The sequence below is a fragment of the Epinephelus moara genome, chromosome 18, assembly GCF_006386435.1.
Source record: "Epinephelus moara isolate mb chromosome 18, YSFRI_EMoa_1.0, whole genome shotgun sequence".
NCBI lineage: Eukaryota > Metazoa > Chordata > Actinopteri > Perciformes > Serranidae > Epinephelus > Epinephelus moara.
In genome coordinates, this window is record NC_065523.1 from 4,358,163 (window position 1) to 4,379,703 (window position 21,541).

The 21,541-nt window shown below is 41.0% G+C and overlaps 1 protein-coding gene across 1 annotated transcript in view; it reads right to left on the minus strand.

The window, feature by feature from the left end:
• Positions 1-3,823: 3,823 nt before the first annotated feature.
• Positions 3,824-21,541, minus strand: part of LOC126404990 (pyruvate dehydrogenase (acetyl-transferring) kinase isozyme 2, mitochondrial-like) — a 21,314-nt gene continuing 3,596 nt past the window's right edge. The window contains exons 2-11 of the mRNA XM_050068473.1: positions 21,066-21,207; positions 18,843-18,914; positions 18,475-18,662; positions 18,083-18,172; positions 15,634-15,711; positions 15,446-15,522; positions 12,201-12,299; positions 10,518-10,628; positions 10,267-10,380; positions 3,824-5,006 (exon numbers count right to left, since the gene is read on the minus strand). Coding sequence (XP_049924430.1) covers positions 4,863-5,006; positions 10,267-10,380; positions 10,518-10,628; positions 12,201-12,299; positions 15,446-15,522; positions 15,634-15,711; positions 18,083-18,172; positions 18,475-18,662; positions 18,843-18,914; positions 21,066-21,207 — 1,115 coding nt within the window. The 3' untranslated portion in view covers positions 3,824-4,862. The remainder of the gene's footprint in view (positions 5,007-10,266; positions 10,381-10,517; positions 10,629-12,200; positions 12,300-15,445; positions 15,523-15,633; positions 15,712-18,082; positions 18,173-18,474; positions 18,663-18,842; positions 18,915-21,065; positions 21,208-21,541) is intronic.

The window sequence follows — 21,541 nt, forward strand, 5'->3', positions numbered from 1 at the left end:
CTCTAACAGGGACCAGGTATTGGCTTGTTCACTCATTACATAACTGCGTCGAACTACTGTCAACACATTCATGCTGTCATGAACCAGTCTTGGTTAGGTATAATGAGGACAGGGTGTGTGTGTGTGTGTGTGTGTGTGTGTGTGTGTGTGTGTGTGTGTGTGCGTGCGTGCGTGCATGCGTGCGTGCGTGCGCATGCATGCGTGTGTGTGTGTGCAGACATTAGTTGTATCAGACTCAGGTCATTAGCATTTTGCTGCAGAGTGTGCTTTGCTTGTATAGTTTGGAGTTTGAATCTTGCTATTCAGTGCTTAATTTGTAAAAGTAGAAGTAGGGGAACACTTTTGGCCTCTGAGAGAGCAGTGTTCCCCCACTCCCAAAAGTGGGGGAACATTTCTTTAAGCGGCACCCGAGCCGCCTCACTGCGCAACTCCGAATGGAATGGTTGTGACATCTAGTGTTGTCACGGTACCAAAATTGGGACCCACACTATGATACCAGTGAAAGTATCACGGTTCTGAGTAGTATCACAATACCACAACAAAAATTAGGCAGATGTGCCTATTATACATCACTGATATTTCAATGGAATAAATTACTTATTGACTTACTCATACTTCAAAAACAGCATCAATAAGTGATTAACATAGGGGGGATTGAAATAAAATAAATAAAATAAAACAGAACAGAAGAACAGTCCCTTCATAAGTAAAGAACAGTCCCTAAAGTGCGGTGAGGTTTGTGGACCGTTACCTGCCACAAAGAGAGAAATGTGAACGGCTCGTTTATCCTCTGACACGCCACATACCTGTGTGCCGCCACGGCTCGGTTGTCCAGGTACTACTGGGCAGTCATGACGCCAACGAAAGAGGAAATTAGGCTACTGGACCTGGAATCAGACTTCTCTGTCGCCGGTAAGCCGTTATCTTGCACAGCAGAGCCGCCGTAGGCTATTTGACCGCTGTATTCCTGTCTGTGACCCCCGTTCAACCCACAACCAGCAGGATTCGCCTTTCATTTCTGCTGCTGGTTGAAATCTGTCTTCGTGCTGAATGATTTATTTTGCTCGCACAAAACTATTTTTAGTCGCAAATGCGAGTAAAATGCTCGCACGTAGAGCTCTGTGGAAAACAAATCACTGCTGACAAGTAAAAAGAAATAAATAATAACTTTCACTGCTCAAAGATACTCACGTCTGGAAAACAAACCACTACAGCAGCATATTGAGTGCCAGGTGGCCAGCGTGCGCCGTTATTGGATGGCGCATGGACACTCACCCTCTTGCGATTGGACTTTGAACTTATCCCGCAGTAGTGGTACGTGAGGCACCATAGTACTACGGTACTCCACCCTGCAACACTAGTGACATCAGCCAATACTATATGTAGTTTTTAGATGTGAAAAGTTCTAGACCCATGCAAATTAGTTCCGGAATGCACCAGGGCCTTTTCTGAAAAGATCCTGGTATGCGTTCCAGTACGTTCCAGCTCAAATTAAGCACCGTTGCTATTAATATCCAGTTTTGTCTCATAAGACTATTACAAAAAGAAAAAGAAAACTTAGACATTATAAAACTTTCTTACTTCTTTTTTTTTGCCACATTTCAAACTGTGTGGACTTTATACCAACAGAAAGTTGTAAATAAAGATTTTACTCAGTCTAAGGCCTAGTACACATGGACAAAGGTATTTTGTTAATGTAGCATTTTAGCCTTCTGTCCGTAGGCAAATTGTGAAATTGTGCTCTGGGGCCTCTCTGCCTTTCCTCAGGTTTCACAGAAAGCCTAAGACAGTAAGAGCACACTTCTCCACCCTTCCACACACAAACAAGGAAAGCCCAAGGCACAGAGAGCAAACCTCCCTGCCCCTCCATGCGCCTACATGGAAAGCCTACAACAGGGAGAGTAGCAGCAAAGACCAAACCCCCCTCCCCCAAGCTGGGATGTGAGCTGAGACTGACATCATGTTCTGCCTCAGCTAATGCTAAACTCAATTTTTTGGCCTGTAACAGCAGTGTACGCTGTTATCTCTTTTGTAAGGCATCACAAATGAGGTATCATAATGAGGTATCATTTTGTGCAATGTCGGACACGACCAAAACAGCTGTGCCTGTCACACCTGCCGCTTCTTCACTTTTTTTTTTTTTTTAAAGTCCATCACCTCTCATCTCCTTTCATTTTCTTGTTCTGTGTACTAGGGCTGCTCTATTATGGAAAAAATCATAATCACCATTATTTTGGTCAAAATAGAAATCACGATTATGCAAACAATTATGCAGCGCACGTGATGACTTATTTACACAACGGCATGTCATTTCTGTCTCCACATGGTCGCGCGTTTACAATTCTCCTCTGCTCTCTGTATCGCGCACGGAGGAGTTCGGCACACACACAGACCAACCTCTCTCACTCTCCCTCTGCCATTTTCCACACGCTGTTTTTGAAATCTTCGGCGATCACCTGCCCCTTGCATTATTCGATTTCACCTATTTGACTGGCTCGTGGAGTGAATAGAGGAGAGGAGGGGAGTGGGCAGTATTGCGCATGTGCGGCTTTCGGGTGCGTTTGATTTGCAACACAAGACAACGAGAGTAAACTGACAAGAAACGCATAATCATTTTATGTCGATTATTTTGTTTTCATAATCTTTGAAAGCCCAAATCGTAATATAGATTAGAATTCGATTAATCGAGCAGCCCTACTGTGTACTCTGGCTTTTCCTTTAGTAGTCTCTGGTTTCTGATGAGGCATTCTGACGCAGCTTATCAGGCTGCAGTAAGCCTCACGTTTACATTAACAGCGCTTGTGATTTCTACGCATCATGTATCTGACCCTCCTCTGTCAAATGGACTGAACCATTTCACAATACCTAGGGAGTGGGAGCATCAGATGGCATGTCAAAATGTGTTTTAATGATAAAAATACTTTTATTTATCATGTAAACATATAACTTGTATTGTCAGTAATTTAAGTCAGTAAGTAAATTGTTGTACTTGATCCCATTCAAGGGTCAACCATAGAGGAGGTCAGGAGGTCTCCACTTTGAGGTTGAAGGTGAAGAGGATGTGGCTGAATGGCATAGGCACAGCTGCTTACTAACTTGCTAAAAGGTCAGAGTCCCAACCAACCCCACTCTCCCCTACCCATTGGGGATAACTAGCACATTATTGCTCTTGATCTTTTCATTGGGTTTGTTGGCAATAAAATAGCTGCAGAGTAAGACCAGCCTGGTCCTCAGGCAACTGCTGTCAGGGTGGAGGCTTTAGTGTATTACAGTAGATCTTGATTAACCTGTTTTAAGGTCATCCCAACCTGTTACCTTGACAACTTGTTTGCTGTTCAATAACACCATAGCTGCAAGACATTTGTCACTCCTTCGCTCCACTCAATTATTTATAACCTCCCTCTTTCTCTTTGAGAGAGCAAGTTGATCTCTTATATTCACACACACACACACACACACACACACTCTGCATGATAACCAAAGTCCCATTAAACATACCCTGCATGACAGGCAAAGTCCCTGCATCGACCCTTGTAGCCTACCATTATGAACTATTCCAGGTCATTGACACAAAGAAACACACACACACACACACACACACACACACACACACACACACACACACACACACACACACACGATTGTACTTGTGTATCTTGTGTTATATAACTCAGTGCCTGATTGGTCCATTTTCAGATCTGTTACTTCCCCCCTGCACAATTCATGTCCTTTGAGACACACACTCTGTCAGTAAAACTACCAAGGACGTAATCCTGAATTGGCAAAAGTGAATTCACTCAAAATATAAAGAGAACATGTAAAATTAATTTCAGGATGATTTCTTTATAAAAAAAAAATAGAAGTCCTCCAATATGAACAATTCACTTCAAATATAAAATAAAATTCAGACACCTCAAGTGATGAAATAAAACAACATCTGGAGCACACATATCTGCAAATACACACAGTAAATCACAATTTACAGTAAAATAGTTATTACAGTGATTATTTTCATACGCAGTCAGTCATTGCAGTTTAGACCTCTTACAGATCTTTATGACACACTGATAAAGGCACATTCCAGTTTACATAACTCTTTGACAATGTTATAGTACCTGCTAAACTCTAACCAAATGATCCTTAGTCCTCGGCACTGTAAGCAACTGAGCAGCTGAACATCTGTTCACAAAACAGGAACTCAAGGGAGGATTTACACTGTCAGTTTTAACAAGACGAGAAAAAAGAAATACATAGTTTGCATAGTGTTGAAAAAACACACTTCTCAGTCAGCATGAACAGGCACTTAATCCACTTACTGCGGAAAATATTCTGTTGGCACCTCTGAACTAAAAGACCTGACTGGTTGAGAGGCACCCTAAAAAACCTTAATTAAAAGGAATCAGCATAATGGGTTGCTAACATTTGGGTGAAATGTGTTCCTAAATCCCAATACTGCTCAGACAAAATAGAGATTGTCTTCAAAACATCCAGCACTACTATCAGTTCAGCTCACCTCTCCATCACTCTCTCTCTCTCTCTTTCTGGCTTTCTATCACTGCATCTTTGACCATCCGCCATCTTGACCCAGAATGTCAATTTTGTTCTCGTCTTCCTCTATGTATATCACACATGTGAAGAAAGCAGAGGGAGAAACAGGAAGAAGATGGAAGCTCATATCAAGGAAGTTCCTTGACAATCCATGCTGTGCCTTCTCTTTGATCTCCTTGGCCACTTTTGGTCACTTCAGCTTTGGTCCATCGCTGGGCCAATAGTTCTGATCCAACCATGTCCTGCTTTTGAAGGACTTTTAATGGTATGCTTTTAAGGGTTTGTGTCAGAAGTCATGTCAGGTCATGACTGAATCACTTGGCAGCACGGTACACAGCCAGGTCCAGCGGCTCCTTGGAGGGGATGCACCAATCATCTGCCTCCAAACTCAGCTTGTAGTGACGCAGAGCGGTCTTGTTAAACACTGGCAGCCTTTCCACTGAGTCTGTAGACAATGCCTAGAGACAGACAGAGAACAGACTTAAATGCAGGGATCATAGGGGTGGTTTTTCCGAATACTTCCTCTGCCTTAGTGTTATTCACTCTATACCTGGGCCTCGATCTTTGTACATGGATGACCTTGTTAGCTTCATTTGATTGTTAACAACCTGGCACAAGTTTGGATTTATCATTTTAAATTAATCTAAATGGTTGTCAGAGCAACACGTCCTACACAGACCAGCTAGTGCAGTTGGGTTCTTGCCTGGGTCCAGACCATTAAATCTGCCCACTCAACCAAGTTCAAGTTGACTGATTCATCTAGCGTCAACAGTGGTTTGTCTGTTACAATAAAAAAACATTACCAATGAGCAGGACTAATACCTTGTCAAGCTATTGTTAATAGTTGTCAAGCGGTATGCCAGAACCAATGAGGAGTAATAACAACAATGGAAAGCACAATAGAGAGGGCTGGGTATTGGCACTTGATACCTTTAAAGCCTTTGGAAACACAGCTTGAAATAGTAAAAATGCATATATTATATCAAAGTCGAGTGTCTCATTAATCATCCACAAAAGTCTGAGTGAAAATAACCATTAATAACTATTAGAAAACCTGGTTTAAAAACAGCTCATTTTGCTGTTCAGACCACTTGCCAGGACAGAGTGGGCGTGGCAGATAACGCTCTGATTGACAGCTCCCTCGTTTTGATTGATATCTCCCTGGCTCAGCAATGGCTGCCACAAATTTAATCCAGCCGTACATGTTTGAGCCCTCTGATGATTCAGAGGACGTAGCAGAAGCTGAAAATGATTCCTTTCAGGTGGTCACTGAATGGTAAGTTTCAAAATGTTTTGTGATTCATATTAATGTTACTTCGTAGAATAGTTAGCATAACTTTTACATGCAATGTTACGGCCAGGCTCCACCGGCTGCAAACGTACAGCGTAGCGTTGCGGCGTATTCATTTGGGCTCCACTGACTGCGTACGGAAGCGGCACGTAGAGAAGCCAGCGGGGTTGTTTACCGTTTGCTGAGCCGAGAGGCTGCATGTAGGCTGCATGAAATGTTAAAGCATTTTCCACCTAAGTTATTACATATATTTGAGTTATCTACAAGTTTACTGTACTGTTTGTCATCTACTCGCTTTCAAATGTCCGCCACGGACACAGTGTCACGGATAAACAATAGAAGAGCCGCATAAAATAGAGTTGTCGCGCCGCTCTCGTTGCCGGTGGAGCCGCTGTAATTGATTAACAGGGGGGCGAGCTGCTACGGGACTCGTGCTGCAGACGTGCCCGGTTGAGCCCGGCCGTTAGCAGAGATGAATGACAACGGGAGGCTAGCGCTTTGCCTTTCTTCATTGAGATACGTTTTCATTGAAAACATAAATCTGCTCCGTTTTTCTGAAAATAGCCTTTTTCATTCAAACACATACAGTCTTAATAGATTAAATATGTCTTTACTCTGACACACACACCGACCGTCAAAGCGGGAGAGACTGGTGCCGGCCGGCCGTCTCTCTGGCGTTGTGTAGAAGTATTTGCCCGCCTCGAATAATGTTCCCCTCCGGCTAAAATTGTGTTGTTTCCCGCAGCATCACCTCCGCGATTGGGGATATGTTTATGCGTAGCAAAGCTAACTGCTTGGGGTTGGGGTTAGGGGTGAGGAAGGGTGCACATTACGTCCCCTCCCTGCGAGCCGACACGGGCACCGGGCCCGGGGGGCAAGTCCGGCCGCTCACAAGCCGCCTCTTCCTGCACCTCCACGAGCTGCAAAGGCTCGATTGTCCGGGCTCTGGAGCCGGTCAACCTGATTCGAGTGCTGCTGGGAGCCCGCCAGAGGCAGAGGCAGCCGAGCGGTTCAGCCAGTTTACGATCTGTATTTTCTAAACATCAGACTAGAAAGAGGAGTTGACTCAGACTCAAAGAGGCAGATTTAGCTGGAGCAGAAAGGTTTTGTTGCGCTGCCACTGGGGGGCGGGATGAGACAACTGACAGATGATTTATGATTGGTTTGGAATTTATTGCGTAATAAATCTCAGAGATAACCACGGACAAATCAAACCCAATTTCAAGAATGTACAAAAACTTAAAAGACAGATATTTCGAATTTGGATGGAAACATATTTCTAACTGTTTTACATGTTTAATATTATGTACATAAGACCCTAAATTACATAGTTAGAAGGCTATTGTGGATTTGGGTTTCCAGAGGCTTTAAGTTATCAGCCTGTCAAATGATACCTGCATTCAATCGGTTTTGTACACAGATCAAGGAAAAAAAAGCAGTTCAGCATGCTGAGATGCAACCAAGACATTCACAAGTGTCACTACTACATACCTGTGGCATTTTCCGTTTCCGGTGTGAAAAGTTGTGGATGGTACCAATGGAAACATTCCTTACTGTCTCCATTTTTGGTCACCCCTCTATTGTGGTGCCTAGCACACAGATCTGGTACTAAAAGGTGGAGCTACAAACACTGCAGTCTGTTGATTGGTCAGTAGCGAATGGTCACTCTTCTCAGGGGCTGAGCTGTGGCTGGTTTTATGTGACCACTGTTCATACCGTGGAGAGTTTTACACACAGTAGTAAACTATAACTGTAAAATTAAAAGATGTTTTGCTGCCTCTCACAGCAGCTGTGGTCTGAGAAAAAAATAACTTACTTCACTAGGCCAACTGCCGGCAACTTTTAAGGTGGGACATTTACTTGTAATGTTACTCAATGCATGAGCTGATGACATGAATCCATCAACACACCTTAAATTTCAATATGACAACTTTGACCATTCAATTAGTTTTTATCTGACATACACTTTTAGTAATGAGTGAATCTTCAAGCATTTAAAAATATATATTAATTTGGACCGGATATATATGTAGCATATATTCTAATCCTCAATTGGAGAAAAAGAGCTTGGCAAAGCATTGTTCCTGTGGGCTCCAGCAAAAGTAAACCCCTGTGCTTGCCTGAGTAGGACTAAAAAAACCTGCAACCTGCAAAAACCTGCAGTCTTTAAATATCCCATGGAGAGAGACTCTCATTGCAGCCTGTTCCTCTTTGTTATGAAAATGTCAACGTGCAACCCTGTTAAGTGGATGATAAACAAGGTGCAATCTTCCATCTGTGTCAATGATGAGGAAATACAGCAACTGCTGGACAGAGCAGTGAGTGACAATGACCCCACCCTCATTTAGGAGTACTGTTTGCAGTGTAGGGCTGAAGCGATTCCTCGAGTAACTCAAATAATTCGATTACTAAAAAGCCTCATGGAAAATCATTTGCTGCGCATATATTACTTTCGCTGTTGATAGCCTACGCAGCTGTATCATGGATGTGAAGGGCGGATTGCAAAACAGTGGAGGAAGAGGGACAAGACAAGAGAGAGAGACAACCCAAAGAAAGTGTCAAGGGTGAGGGATCATTACAAGTCCCAAACGAAAAGAAAAGATTTCAGTGTGTATTGCAAAACAGAGTTAGCATACCACAATAGCATGTCCTCAATGCTACAACATCTAAGTAGAAAACATTCAGTGTATGCATCGGTTTCACCAAACGGACCTGACACAACAAGGTAACGTTAACTTCGCGTTTAATTTCATTTAACTTTAATCAGTGATTGCTAGCTGACATTCGTAATGCATGTAAAGAATGTACATGTATTATAGCTTTATAATGGCTGAATAATGACAGAAATCATTGCGGTGGCTAATGTTCCCTGATGATGTATTAGCCATGTTTTGCTAGATAAAATAGAAACACAGAAAATAAAATGCTGCAGTCAATTTGTCAAAGCCTTAGCTTCATATATGTTGTTAGTCAGACTCCCTCACGTTCACTAAGGTCATCTGATCAGAAACTCCTGATGGTCCCCCGCACCCATTTCAAAACACGAGGAGATTGTTCTTTCCAAGCCAGTACTCCACGCCTTTGGAATGCACTACCTCTGACTCTGCATAGCATAGAATCCACTGAAGGTTTTAAGAGAGAACTAAAAACTTATCTTTTTAGACAGCCTTTTTACTGAAGTTGATGTTTTTGGGCCTCTGTGACTTTATTTGTTTTCTGTGCCATTGTGTGTTTTCTGTGTTGTCTCTGTATTTTATTGCTTGTTATTCTTGCTGTAAAACACTTTGTGATTTTATCTGTGAAAAGTGCTATAGAAATAAAATTTACTTACTTACTTACACATTAACACACACGCACCCCTTACACACTAACACATGCACCCCCTCAATTTCTCTCAGACACACACACACACAGTAGAAAATGGAACCCAAATGCACAAGTACAGCAAGTATATTCATTTGGATTGCAGTAAGTAGGGTCAGCAGGTGTAAGGCACCCTTTGCCCACATTGAATCAGTCTAAATTAGCCAGTCATAGGAACTTAAACTATGATATTTATAAAGGCCAAGTAATAAATATCAATCACCATGTTCAACTGAGTAAGAACAAATTTGTTGCTAATTTCTCTCATTTCAGAGACTTTTATTATTTTCTCTTTTGTATATTACTGTTCCTCTTAAATATAGCTACAGTAATTTAATAAAAACACAAAGTATTTCTTATCCGATTACTTGATTAATTGCCAGAATAATCGACAGAATACTCGATTACTAAAAGAATCAATAGCTGCAGCCCTATTGCAGTGGAAACGCTAAATGGATCTAGGGTCTAGGTATCATGTCTGAGGGGTTACTTTTGGTTCCAAAGGAACCATACCTAAAGTGTTTGGTGGAAACATGACTATACATTGATTGGTTAGGGAAAAGGACAGTGGCAGTGACTTCTTGGAGTCTTGTCGTGAAGTTGCCACTCAACGAGCTGAGACTCCTGCTAAGATAAGGCTTATGGTGAGAGGGATAAGTTTACATATCTAACTCTTGACAGTAAGTGCATTCCCCAAAAATGCTGAACAATTCCTTTAAAGTAGATTTTTTTTAAATCATAACTCACACACATTTGTTAAATACTTAAATCTCTGATTTGCATTATGATCATTCTTGTCAAAGTTTCATTTCATAAAAAGAACAAGTGTAATGAGTTGCTGTGCAGCTTCTGTAAAAATGTGTTGTAATAGCTGATAGTTTTGACTCTCCTCTCATGTTGCCTTTATTTAAAAATGAGAAGCCAGGGCTATTTAAGATACACAGCTGGGCCCCATTTCAAGAGTAGGGCCCTGATCTTTGTACCCAATCCGACTACCCGACAATGACTATTTACATCAAGAAATATGTTGGAGCATGCATTTGTGTATGTAACCAATGTATTACCTTCAGGTGTATGACTGCATCAGTGCCATGACCCTCCATAGAGTAGAGCTGTAAGTCTCCCTGAAAGTAGCGAGCGTAGAGACGAGAGATGGGCAGACCGTAGCCGAACCCTGCCTGTACAAACACACACACACACACACACACACACACACACACACACACACACACACACACACATGCACACAGCTCTCCTCATGTGTTCATACTAATTTTGTGCATACTGTTTGAGTGTTTGTGTGTGGGTTGCTCACCAGTGGGGCTCTGTGTTTGTCTCCTATGGAGGGTCTGGGAGCTGTGGAGTACATGTAGCTGAACAGACGCTCTGTCTTCCTGAAGGGAACACCATTTCCTCTGTCACTCATCTGCAGGGGGACAAAGATTATGGAGAGGTTATCACAGCATTGATAATTTAGCAGTCATGATGTCTTTAATCACTACAAAAGGGGGAAAATCTCATCTTGGAGCACTTGTTAGCATAACACAGAAGACAAGTTGACCATTTACGTGTGTGTGTGTGTGTGTGTGTGTGTGTGTGTGTGTGTGCGTGTGTATGCTGTTGGGACATACAACTGTTCCTCATAACACTATTTGTTTTAAACTTTGAGCCTCTTGCATTATGTTATCACTTTAACGTTACCTTGGTGATACAAAACGCATACATTGTAACAGCCAGTATTATGTTCATAATACATACTAATAATTTCATTCATAATAATTTCACATAATCATAATTACCTATTCAATAGGTCATCAGTCACTTGAATGCGCTGTAATTCGTTAATGAGGCTTCTGTCAGCTGTCCACAAGCTTTCATCTGTTTGCAGCTCGGTCGATATGACGTATCGTCCAATGTGCAGAGGACTGTGGGTCAGACTAGCCTGAAAAACATGCTGTCTTGCATACTGCAAAATGCAGCTGCATGCATTGCTGGTATTTTTGGCATACTGCATCTGACAAACTGTGTATTGGGACATATAAAATCTTTTTCTGGCATACTAAATGTTACAGTAGTATGGGTAGTGGAACGCAGTCAGTTTTTCCATGTTAGGCAATCAGTGCAATGGTTGCAAGTATCAAACAACAGTGTGTTGAGTTAATCATTTCTTAATATGGATGTAGGTGCCAGGAGCCGATTACGTTAATGAATGAGCGTGGAATCTGGAAAGATGACAATGAGGATTTATAGGATTTATGCAACCTAATTAAGCAGCTGAACAGCAGTCAGTTGGAGTAACAAGGACAACGGGGCAAAGGGGGAAAGCATAGTTTCAGAATGGGGACAAAAAGAATGGAAAGAATTCATTCCACTCCTTCTGTGGCTCAGAGGTAGAGCGGGTCATCCAAAAATCGAAAGCACAGCGGTTCATTCCCAGGCTCCTCCAGTCTGCATGTCAACGTATCCTTGAGCAAGATACTGAACCCCAAATTGCTCCCAATGGCTGTTCCATCGATGTGTGAGTGTGTTAAAACTGAGTAGCAGGTGGCACCTTGTGTGGTAGCCTCGGCCACCAATGTATGAATGTGTGTGTGTGAATGGGTGAATGTGACTCGTAGTGTAAAAAGCGCTTTAAGTGGTCGGATGACTAGAAAGGCGCTGTACCATTGCAGGTCCATTTACTATTCTTTCCATAGCTTCTTTTAAACAAGCATCTCATAATCACCTTAGAGTATGCAAATAAAGTATGTGTTACATGTTTGAGCATGGCTTTAGGGAGGATTATTGTGGTTTTATTTGGAATAAAGAAGTTTCAGTTGAGCCAACTGTTTCTATTTTTGGTTTGAGAATTTGGGGCTTATAACTTACACCTTTCTTATTCTTTCAACTTGTCATTTTAGAGAAAGCTTTGTTGTTGATATTTGCTAATGCATTCTGGGGTTTCATAGATTCTCCTGCCGTCATGAATGGTGTATGCACTCATGTAGGAGTCACTTACCTTTATTGACAGGTCTTCTCCACCAAGAGCGACCATGACTTTGATGGGTGGGAGGGTCCTGCTGGCCTCGTGGTTCTCAATGGTTGCTCTCATGGCATTCTATGGACAGAAAACAGAGTGGTTTATCAGCTGTTTTGTGGCCAAAACTGGTTGGTTGACACTTTTATTCAAAGGTAGATATTAGAGGATATTAAGGGAAGTTCAGTGTGTTCTAAAACTCCACTGCACCAGTTGCTTAAGTCAATACATTCACTTTTGGAATCTGAATTCACTTGGTATATATTTAATAGTATTTAGATTATGAATACACACTTGTGTTTTGAACATGTTTTAACACTAAAATTGGTGTTAAAGGGATTCTGGTTGGCTGGTACCAGCAGCTGTTTAGGCTCATGGGTACAGTAATAATGGGTGGGAGGATACTTAAGTATTGTTAGAGGGGAATTTCTCAGCCTGTGGAGAAAGTTGGAAGTTGGTTCTGTGGCTCTAGAGGACCTTTGCCAAGTCTGAAGACGCAAACCTGGGTGTTTATGATTTGACACTGGGGTAACTCCTCTTGATGTAGCTAGACGTTAGCTTGCTATTTAGCTGGCATTTTACTTTAATTTGCTAATGTAAGATGTGACTATACACAATGTGATGTGTCTGTGTTGACTGTGACAGCCCCCAAGTCACATCTTTTAACCATCTTCAATGTTTGGGTTTCTTTTTAAGCATAGACAAGTCTAGCACAGAGCATATCAAAGTTTAACAGGAAAGGTGAAAGCTGACTGAGGCTTCTTCCATATCCCAAGCTTGCTCAACTGTTATTGGAGTGAAAAGGGGACAGACGGGTTAATTATGACATAATGATGTCATCAGCGTTGTCTTGACTTACAGACTACACATTTTTCACTGAAAGGCTGTGTTACACCCTTTGGGTGGAAAACTTGAAAGATGTGGGTATTTACCATGCTCGTAGGGTCTAATGAAGAGATGCTATCAAGATGCACTATGGGAATTGTAGGATCCAATGATTTTGGTGTTTGACCCATGCTAGACAATAAGAGTCAGGATATCGCTACCTCTGAATGTACAATTTTAACTATTCAAAAACAAAATCTGTCTTTCCAAAATTTAGTGAATTGCAATACTAAACCACTGGAGTGGCCTTTTAAGTTATCAAGAACGCTCCTATACTACTGTATGTAGTACAGCATACTGTATATCCTATAGTGCCGGCATCACCAAATGGCAGACCATGGTCCGGGCACATTCTATGTGGACCCGTGAGCAATTTCTGATAAATTAATGAGAAAATGTAATGTGTCCTCAGGGAGCGTTGTTTTTTCCTCCTGACGGTCGCAGCTACAGACTGCAGGCACAGCTAATCCAGGTAATTCTGCAATCATTTACCTTGATCATAGCGCCATTCAAATGAGCCATTCAAATCGATTGTTTACTGGAAGAGAGATGTCGGAATGAGAAGACATGGATTGCTCGAAAGTAAGGAAAGTTGATACAGAAAACAGAACGTTTAAAAGTGAATGGATGGACCAATTATTGTTCATTCTTTAGCAGCCATAGTAAACCTTTGTGTCTCATTTGTTGTTAATCTGTGGCGTTGATCAAAAGTAGGAATTAAGCATCTCTACCAGACCAAACACAGGTCCTTTGAGGAAACATATCCACAGAATTCCAAGTGAGGGGGCACAAAATAATACGAATATGAAAACTTTATTGTCTTTGGTTCCACCATTGACATGTCTCAAGGCAAGAAGACACACAAAACAAAAAAACTCTGCAGAGCAGAGAATATAAAATTTGAAAAATTATGACTGCATTTGCAATACAGTATACAGTCAACACACATTCATCCACACTGAAAAACATACCAGTTCATAAAAGTACACCACGCAGTACTGTATGAGTCAAATTTACAAAACATAGGTCTAGGACCTGCCTTATTCAAAGAACCTGCTGTGCAAGAAACCCTCAGCAAAAGTAAAAAGTAGGAGTCAAGGTAAATATCTACCGCATTCTAGTTTTATTTATTGCACTGACAGCGTCTGGTTCAATGGACTTTTTATAGAGATTTTTCCTTGCCATCGGTAGTCTGTAACACTTCCCTGAAGGTCAAAGTTCAAATTCACTGTACAAAGGATGAGAAGGGTCGTTAATGATCTTCTCAGCTTTATTTCTGATGAATTCATTGTACAGACTAGTCAGCTGTTTCTGTGGCTTCCCTAAGGTCTTGGAGGCCATGTTTACTATTTTCTGCAGTTTGTTTCTCCATTTAATGTTCAGATTTTCATACCACATAATCATATTAAATGATAAGATACTTTCCACCAGGCTCCTATATACTATATAGTTTGACTCACTCCAAAATTATTGAGCTTGCGTAGCAAGTGGAAGCGTTGTAAACTTTTTTTAAAAATGTGATCCGTATTTATTTGAAAAGTAAGACTGCTGTCAATGTATGTGCCCAAATATTTAAAATCATCAAACATCTCAACCATTTCTCCATTGATGATTATTGGCTTCATTATATTTTTGTTTTTTTTTGTAAGATTAGCTCCTTGGTTGAACACCAATAACTGAGATTAGAGCATGACAGATCCACTCAGCTCATCACACATTAATTTACAGCTCAGCAAAGTACAAGTGACTGCTCACTGAAGACTGCATGGTTTTTGGGGCAACATAGAAAAACTTTCAGTGACAGGACAGTTGTGAAGGAGTGCTTGAACGCCGCTGCCAAGACATTAATTAAAAAAAAAGTAAACCAAAAAAACAAATTGTGTGACAAAAAATGCAAATCTCAAGGTCAACTATGACAACCAGAAAATCAGAAATATCAGCAAATGATGTACTGTCATAGTGCAGTATGCATATCCTCCGCCATTGATGAGTATTTGTTTTATTGAGAAGAAATGTGGCCCTGTTTTCTTTTACTTGCAATGTAGGCCTCAAGTTCATTGTGCTAGCTATAGGACTTATTTTATTTCTTGTACAAACAACTATTTGTTTTCCATGTTAAAAGTATCCTACTTTGAAAATTGAAAATAAATATTGTTTAAATGAAATGTGCAGTGTTGAATTTATTTAACAGACCTAGGCTATTGGATGCAATTTAGACATTATGAAGTTTCGACTTTTGCTGGGAGGAAATTTTAGAAACTGGACCTCTTTGAATTTTAACTGAATACCCCTGCTATAGCGTTTAATTTTTGTGTGTTTGCAGATGCACTGTTATTTATTACCTTGAAGAGCTCAAAGAGTATGTGGTACAGATGAGATGGGATGTATGATATGTGGATAGGCTCTTTATTGTTGTTGGCTACGGGAAGAAAAAATGCAAGAGAATAATTAACTCGATGCACACACACTCTAGAAATCAATACAAACTGTTGGTGTGTGGTTTGTCACAGTGTTTTTGTGTGTGTCTCACAATTCATCTGTCTCAGCTCCAGCTCTGGTGCTCCCAGGTAATACTGCTCACAGAGGAGCTTAGCACTCTCATAGGCATCTGAAGACAGATGGAGGAAAAGGAAAGGAAAAACATCTTTATTCTTTGCCCTGCATACAGGTAATGAAACTAACATAAAGATAAACAGATGTGATAAAAACATGGTTATCATCAGTATAAACATTATGGATAATAAGTGTGTTGGATCACAACCAGCTGCTCTGATTCTTTCTGTTCAAAGATTGACACTGGCCCAAACTGCTCTGTTTATAAAATAACTGGCTATGAAAATGCATTATGGATTTTAGAAATGCCAGTGGGAACATTAATGCATATCTGTATAAAAAAACAACAACGCTTTTTAAATGCACTTCATCTTCAAGGTCTTCTATCGTGGCAGCCAGCAAGCAGGACACTGCACTGTTTTGCCCCCCTTGTTCTGCTGCTCATTTTGTAAGTGCCCTGTTACCTCCAAATGCTGAGTAAGTGCACCCTTCATACAACGCAACAACATATTTCAACAAGAGACACCAAGTAAGGCCTGTTCTAGGTTTCCTGTGTGCCAATTACTTTTTGGTTATTAAATTAAACACATTTCAATTAGATATTAACACCAGAATTGAAAATTAGGAAATTTATGCAGCTAAGTAGAATACAAGCTTTTTCATGCATTCTTATCTAATTCTCTGCCATGTCTTGGAGAAAAATCTTGTGTCAAAGTCTAAATTAAAAACCTTAATATTTGTGTGCTCACATTGTGCATATTTCAAAATGTAAAAAAAGTCACCCCCAGCTACAGAAAACCTGAGGACAGCTACTTCTATTCTAGCAATGATGACGTGCTGTTATGCACAGTCTGCTGTGTGCAAAGGGAGGTGATGGAGTACATACACAGTGCAAAGGTGACAGTGGGTGGGAGGGCTATGAGGACCCAACAGGAAAATGTTGCCCTGGGCCCGCCTAATAGATAACACAGCCACGACAGTAGCTGATTAAAAATACAGTCGAAACCTCTTACAGAGATCACGTCTGTTGGGGTCAAAATGATCACTATAGGTGATCATTATCACAACTGTTCTTTTTCTTTATTTCTCAACAGATTGCCATCTAATTGACATTTGGTTATTTATTACATGAATATAAAGTAGTGAAGTGGACATTTTTGCTATTTACTGAATTGTATTCACTGTTTTAAAATACAATACAGCTGTTTTATTATTTATTATGTGGGGGTATTATGTGACTGGGAGTTATCAATCCACCTGACAAGAGCGGCTTCAACCACAGGCGCTTTCCTGGTTTCCATCTGTAGCAGCCATGAATTTGAGGATTTTTATTGAGAGAAAAAGGTTTATTTGTGCCCCTCATGACTTAAATGAGCACACAGCACCAGCCTCAGGTCAGCTAAAAACAGACAGGTTACCACGAGGCAAAGTATCACGGGAGTTAAGTTAAAAAAATAGAATAACAGTAGTTTTACATTATTTTCCATATGAGAGAATTATGTATGGGAAACCCCAAAATGGACACCGTATGCACCGATTCATTTCAGCATTTGTACAGAAATTATGGTGTCCTAGGCTTTTCACACATGAAATACAGCTCTGTAATGCTTTTTTGTGTATTTTATCAAGACATTTCTCATGGTACACTGATACATACACACATACAGCATAGCAATAAAAGAGGTGAATGAAGAGAAATCTTTATTTTTCTCTAGATGTTTTTATGGGAATGTGGATCTTTCACATGTACTAGAGGAGTGCTGATGGTTTCCATGTTCCACATTTTGTAAGTGTCATTGTGGACTCTATGGTGAGACTCACTGTTCTGGACTTGAACTAATCTCAACCCCTAAAAGTCTTGGTCTTGTCTCAGTCTCAACACACTCTGGTTTTAATCATGACTTGGTCTCAGTTTAGTTAGTCTACTAACACTGGTTTCCACTGAAGTTCTTAAAATTAGATTTTGATTTAGGGCCTCTCTACAAGACAGGGAGTGGAGTGTATTCCCAAAAATAAAACAGATTACAAAAGAATTAAATTACAAACCAACTCACATGCACTGAATGTGGGGCTTTTTAGAGCCAGGGCACCTGTGAGTCTAGGGCTCTTTGCCTAGTTGGTAATCCAGCCTCGTGTCATATAAAGCTGCAAACTGAAGACTTCCTCATAACATAAAAAAGGTTTTGTCTTCTCTATTTTGTTTACTTTTCTACCGTACTCTATGTTATTCACTGTATTTACTGGAGTCACATGCCATTTTAACACACGTTCTAAATAAATTATTGCCATGTGATTGTAACAAGAACATCATGGAATTAAGGGCAAGTGTCAGCTGATATAAACCTAATTACCAATGGTCAAAACCGCCTGTGAAAGTCTCTCTCTCTCTCTCTCTCTCTCTCTCTCTCTCTTCTCCTTCTTCTTACCTCGTGCTACCTCTGTCACATCACACATGGAGTCGATACAGCCAATGGTGTTGGGGTGGGCAGGGTTCGTGTTGCCGTTGAAGACAAGAGCTGCAAGAAAGAGGACAAAGTTTTTATTCCTACAACAACTACCACTAGTACTATCAGTTATGGGATTTATAATGATTAATAGTATAATATTAGCTATATATTTACATAATCTGACAGTGTGATCACTGACTTTTGGTCATGTGGTCAGGTATGGTTATAACAGGTTCATGCAATATGAACTGGAGTCAGTCTAGAAGCAAATGCATGTGTGTGTGTGTGTGTGTGTGTGTGTCTGCGTGCGTGTGCGTGTGTGAGTGTGCATGTGCGTGCGTGCGTGCATGTGTGAGTGTGTGGCAGCTCACTGTGCTGGTTAATGAGCATGCGGATGGAGATGCGGCTGGTGTAGAAGCGGTCCAGGAAGTACTGGATGTTGTGATCAGTAACGGCATCCTGCTGGCCGAAAGCATCTTTGTACTCAATGATTCCTTGAGCCATGGTGGGCACCACCTCGTTGTGCCGGTTCCTGATGCCCTCCAAGACCTCCACAAACCTCGGATTGGTGTGCAGAGGAGGGCAACAGAAAGAAGAGAGGAGGAGGGAAAGGACAGGAGGAGAGAAAGAAGGCAGAGATTAGGTTGGAGAAAAAGAAGCAAGTGAAAGCAATGTCATCCTGTCCAGATCTGTTCTGCTTTTGTTTGTTTTGTTGCTCAGACAGGTGTGCTATACTTACATCTCAAGGACTCTTTGGTCTTCGGGGTTCTTGTCTAGAAATTCAAGGATCTCGATCAGGCTCTGGATGTACCTGAGTGAACACAAACACTGGAGAGTCACGGACTATCCAGCAAGCCTGCTGTCATAAGAGATAGTAATAGCTAGAGCATGGTAAACACACACATGCACACATTAAAGGGATAGTTTGGATATTCTGAAGCAAGGTTGTAAGGGATCGTTATCCACAGTCAGTGTATTACATACAGCAAATGTCAGTCGGCACACCCCCAGTTTGATGAAGCAGGCAGGAGAAGTGACATGGAAGCTAAGCAATTACTGCTGCGGAGGGGCCAGCAGCGAAACATATTTTCCATTGATAAATCAGTCAATTTATCTCGCTGAGCACAGTAACTACTTATCTACCACCACCTCATTCGGTTTGTTTGTTTATGTTCGTGTGACTCTGGCATTTAAAAGGGTTAGTTCAGATCCAGTCACACAAAAAATACAAACTAACTAACTGATCAAGGCAGTGGTAGACCAGCAGCTCCATGTTCAGAGAGTCAAAATGTTTTTGTCAATGGAGTCTAGTGGCCTTGATGAGAGCATAGATGGGGAACTGAATAGGCCGTCTGGCGGTAAAGTGGCGAAAATACTCTCAATATAATGTGCTTTGCTTTCGTGCCGGACTCCTGCCTGCTTCTCCAAACTGAGAGCTCGCCAAATGACATCTACTGTATGTAATACACTGACTATGGACAACTACCTCATACAACCCCACTTGAAAAGATCTGACCTATCCCTTTAACCCCACTACAGCCAGGGGACAGAGACGCAGAGAGAAGGAGATATGAAGAGAATGTAAACACCACCGTCAATCACCAGTCCTGACATGCAGTATGCATTTGTGTTTGTGTGTGTGTGTGTGTGTGTGTGTGTGTGTGTGTGTGAGAGAGAGACGTGATTCATAGAAAGTAACTCTGACACAACTGAGACCCCTCTTTGGCCCAACCCACCTCTAAGCAGATGGCAAGCAGCAGCCTGTGGGGAGGTGGGTTGTCTCAGTTTGAGTTAGAGTCAGCTGATTAGAAGATTTTTTTTTAAGTTTCTGGAGGTACTTAAAAATATCACATCACAATATCACATTTCTGTCAGTGGACAATTTCGCTGCTATCTTGTGAAGGCACATTATGGGTTACGAAAGTCACAGGGCACCATGCTAGCTTGTCCTGAGCGGAAAATGTATGACTGGTGAGAAATCATTGCCTGTGAGTAATTCCTAGATATTTCCTAGAGTCACCATAGCATGCTTTCAGTATTATAGAGAACACAGAGAGAGCTGGCAAAAAAAAAAGTTTAAATGAGCCCACTAAAGTACATTAAATAGAATAAACATAGAATTCTATTACTTAATATTGCAACATCATGTCAGTTTTAAAGGCCTGACACAACTTTCCTCTGCATTATTCTATGTACCAAACTTGTCAAACTTCCCAAAATCAGCAACATTCCATTAATGAGGTCAAAGGTCAGTGATCACATATCCATGACCAAAGATGGAACAAATCTTGAATTAGCCTCAAAACATTGAGAATACAGACATTTAATTAACACAATCAATATGTCAATATCTTCCAACATTGCAGTTTTCTTATGAATGATGCTGAAAGTGTGACATTGTTTATCACTTTGTCATTCAGCAGTGAGGCTACCGAACTCAACGTGCTGTTCCGCTCAGCTGCAACAGCAAGCGGGCAAGGCAAGGAAAAACAAAAATTAGAAAGGCGGGAGTTACAGGAGGAACTGGGACAAAGTTCACCCACCCTCCCTCCTTCTCCTTTTACTGCTCTGTAATGTAATGTGTCATTATATCTGAGCTCACACTGCAGTGGCAGCCTGCTATTCATAGCAATCGGATTAACAAGCTTGCAATTCTTTACAATGAGGACCTACTCTGCAGAAAAAAGGAACGTTTTGAAAGAGTTTTGGAAATGTTTCACAAGTCTGAGGAGCCAGATGACTTTGTGTACTTGAAGTGAAAACATAAAAATCTCCAATGAAGGAACGTTACATGTATTCTTGTTACGTGAACACAAAAAGAAAAGAAACATGAGGTAACAATATTTATACTTGAATAGGATGTTGTATGACTTAGAGACATGTAAGGTCAGTTAATAAACAAGTCAGTGAATCAGTAATCTGTCAATCAGATACTTTATTAATCAATTACTCTCTGCCTCACCAGCTCTGGAGCAGCTGGACAGAGGTCGTGGCCAGCAGTCGGTCCGGCAATAGGTTGATCTCCTTCATTATGTTGGACAAACGGACAGGAAGCTCCTGACGAAGGAAGACAAACGACGTGCGTTCACAGGCATTGGTCGAACCTTGAGAACAGAACGGAAGAGGTTTACTACAAGGATAAGAAGCAAGTTTTAACTGGTTTGAAAAAATAGTGGAACACAGGGTCCACTAAGTAACTTTTTTAGGCAAATCACATGTCACAGTCTTCATCAGCAAATTGAGATGGCTCAATTTTCATAAGTAACCTACTGTAAGTCAGCCATAATAGAGCAAATGGTTGTGAGATGTGGTTGAAAGCTCTGAGAAAAATCCAAAATGAAACTATTAAAGGGAAATTTCGGTTTATTTCAACCCGTCTCCTATCGTCCTAAATTTGTTTCAAGTGACTAGTGACATAGAAATAATAGTTAGCATGTT